Consider the following 3,497-nt stretch of genomic DNA (forward strand, 5'->3'; position numbering starts at 1 on the left):
GTTTTGGTTACTTCAGTCCTGCTCTAACAGACATACCACAAATGGGATGGCTTTAGCAAACAGAGATTTATTCTCTTACAGTTTAGGAGGCTAGAAGTCTGAATTCAAAGTGCCAGCTCTAGGGGCTGGGTGGAAGCCCCTCAACCTTGGGCTTCAGTTCTGCCTCTTGCTCCTGGACCACTTAAGCTGGAGATGTCTCTTCACTCAGGCAGCTGCTGGGTGCTGAGGCTGACAAACCCAAGGGCATTAAGTAAAATAGCTTGGTCCCCAAATTATTGAACTACATGGCAAGGCATTAATTTAAGTCCATTAATAGTCCCAAGGTCAGCAGACAATGTGGCAGGCCATTGAGATGAAGACTCAGCTACATGCAGGGTCCAAGAATGCCAAAAGCTGCAGAGGCCTTTCTCAAAATTTCTTCTTATATACTGGAAGCAGACCAGCTGCTCACTGCAGATTCCACCATGAAGTTGATTACCAGTCTCATTACAGGGAATAATTACATCCGGCTGCCCAGACACTCAAAACCAGGCCTAGCCAAGTTCACACACAACTACCACAGTGTCTTTGAATTGTGGTGTTGGCGAGGAATATTAAAAATACCATGGACTGCCAAAAGAACAAACAAATCTGTCCTAGAAGAAGTGCAGCTGGAATGCTCCTTAGAAGCAAGAATGGCCAGACTTCATCTCACCTGTTTTGGCCATGTTATCAGAAGAGACCACTCCCTAGAGAAGAATATGATGCTTACTAAAGTAGATGGATTAGCAAAAAAGGGGAAGACCCTCAACCAGACAGATTGACACAGTGGCTGCAATGATGGGCTTAAGCATAGCAAGGATTGTGAGGCTGGCACAGGACCAAGCAGTGTTTCACTCTGTTGTACATGGGGTCATTATGAGTCAGAGCTGACTCAACAGCACCTAACAACCACAACAATAAACATCATGGTGATTGACAAATTGATTAACCAAAGAAAGCTTCATCCTCATCCTCCAGGCCTAAGCTTGACCTGGATTCCTGTCACCATGATATCATTAGCCTGTAAATTCACTGCTCTCTAGTCCAGATGATCTGCCTCCTTTTGGATAAACTTCTGACCTGGTAGCTGTGCTTATTACCAGTAACAACACTTTTTAAAAAAAGAAGTTCTCAGGGTGGGTTAGAATCACCAACTTTTCAACGACAAGCACTTAAGCATTTGCACCAACAGAGCTCCTTAACAATGCTTTACAGATGTGTTTTATTCTGACCTGGATGTGTGTGTGCTTCACTTCTTCTTAAAGGTTTTTCTGATTTTTAAAACCAGAAGGGGAACAAATATCTATCCTCCCTCCCTGACTAGCTTTTCTAGATACAAAAAGAAAACAACATGATGGCTGAGAAGAATACAATAATCACTCCTGTGATATTTCTGCCAAAAATGATTAATGTGAACCTAATCATGAGGAAACATCAGAAAGACAAACCCATAACAATGAAATTACATGAATACTTCAAAACTGTCAATTTCATGAAAAACAAAGAAATGTTGAGGAAGTATCCCAAATTAAAGGAGACTAAAGATATGATAAGTAGATGTAATAGCACAGTGGCTGGATTGAATACTATTCAAGGGGAAAAAAAAAAAAAGAAAGAAAAACTCATGGAAATTACTAGAACAATTGGGAAAATCTGAGGACTGTATATTAGATACTAGTATTGTATCAATGTTAAATTCCTGAATTTAGTATTGGGATTATGGTTATGTTTGAGATTTTTTTTTTTTTTTTTTTTTTTTTTTGAGAATACTCTTGATCTTAGAAGATGCTGCTGAAGTATGGAGGTACAAAGGTTTATGACGTCTGCCACTCTTCTTAAACAGGCAATCTAGTCAGATGGTCAAAATAGTAATATTTATAATAGGAGAAAGAGTGCATGCAAATATAGACAGATGTTGACAATTAGAGAACCTAGGTCAAGAATATACAAGTGTTCATTGTACTATTGTTGCAACTTTTCTGTAAGTTTGAAAGTTTTCAAGACATAGTTTAAAAAAAAAAGCTAACTACAGTCATTCCTTCTGGAAATCAAACATTTGATTGAGGACAGCAACACTGACAAAGGCAATCAACTGGATGAGGCTCATCGGTGCTTGCTTTGTGGTCTGTCTCTGCTTAGGATTGCCTTTCAAAGTCCAAAGAACCTGTAGACAGAAGAATGAAGTTAAAGGCTGTGTTCTGTCACAAGACTAACAGTTCTCAACCTACACACTCAACTCCAAGAGGCAGAGCCCTGCTATCTGCCCAAAGCACTGCCTGTGGCAAAAGACCCCATCCACTCCCACTCTGCAAGAGGCTTTTGCCTTCTCTCCCATGTGAAACCCCTCAAAAGTCTGCTCTTTGGGGCTTGCCTCTAGATTTTGTACTATTTTTTTAATGCTGTGTAACCCACCAGGAGGGAGTAAGCTTCGTGTTAAGGACACCGCTGGTTGCCAATTGTCAAGCTCCTCAACTTCTCTTATCTCATTCTTCAGCTTGTTAGCCTTCTCTTTCACCCAGAAAGGTAAACTATAGGAAGAAGAAAACACCTCTGTTTGGATTTGTCTGACACAAAATTTATAAACACCATCACTAGACAGGACACTACATGTTCCAAAAATAAGAAGATCTCTGTCTTGGTTACCTAGTGCAGCTATAAAAGAAATATTACAAGTGGGTGGTTTTAAAGAAAAGAAATTTATTTTCTCATAGGTCAGGAGGCTAGAAGTCCAAATTCAGGGCACTGGCTCTAGAAGAAGGCTCTCTCTCTCTCTCTCTGTCAGCTCTGTGGGGAAATCTTTGTCTCTCTTCAGTTTCTTTCGCTCAATTCCTTGGTGACTTTCACATGTTACCTATCTTTCCCCATTTGTGCTTGTTTGTCTCTGTGTCTAATCTGCTCCTTTTGTATCTCAAAAGTCATTAAGTTTGCACTAGTAGGAAAGTTCAACAAAACAGAAAATAACAAGTGCTGATGTGGACGTGGAGAGATGGGAACTCTCATACACTGCTGGTGGGACAGTAAAATGATACAACCACTGTGGAAAACAGTATAGTGATTCCTTAAAAAGTTGGATTTAGAAACACCATCTGAGCCAGCCATTCCATTACTAGGTATATTCCCTAAAGAAGTGAGAGCCAGGACAAAAACAGGTATCTGCACATCCATGTTCATCGCAGCAGTATTTACAATAACAAAAAGATGGAAACAACCTAGATGTCCATCAGCTGAGGAATGGATAACCAAACTATGGTACATACACACAATGGAATACTATGCAATGCAAAAGAATAATGTAGAATCTGCAAAACACCGCATAATGTGGATGAAATTGGAGGACATTATGCTGAGTGAAATAAGTCAATCACAAAAGGACAAATGTTGTATTAGTCCATTATTGTAAAAGTTAAGGAAAGGTTTATCTATTGAAGGAAATTTTCTTTGTTGGTTACCAGGGGTGGGAGGAGCGGGGAGGGAAC

At 40.0% G+C, this 3,497-nt stretch overlaps 1 protein-coding gene across 1 annotated transcript in view; it reads right to left on the reverse strand.

Annotated features, from left to right (window-relative positions):
• Window positions 1–2,053: 2,053 nt before the first annotated feature.
• Window positions 2,054–3,497, reverse strand: part of SPATS1 (spermatogenesis associated serine rich 1) — a 43,281-nt gene continuing 41,837 nt past the window's right edge. Inside the window, exons 7-8 of the mRNA XM_007936302.1 lie at window positions 2,408–2,549; window positions 2,054–2,185 (exon numbers count right to left, since the gene is read on the reverse strand). Coding sequence (XP_007934493.1) covers window positions 2,054–2,185; window positions 2,408–2,549 — 274 coding nt within the window. The remainder of the gene's footprint in view (window positions 2,186–2,407; window positions 2,550–3,497) is intronic.

Source organism: Orycteropus afer, unplaced genomic scaffold, assembly GCF_000298275.1.
Source record: "Orycteropus afer afer isolate SDZICR_OR568_19922 unplaced genomic scaffold, OryAfe1.0 scaffold00034, whole genome shotgun sequence".
Taxonomy (NCBI): Eukaryota; Metazoa; Chordata; class Mammalia; order Tubulidentata; family Orycteropodidae; genus Orycteropus; species Orycteropus afer.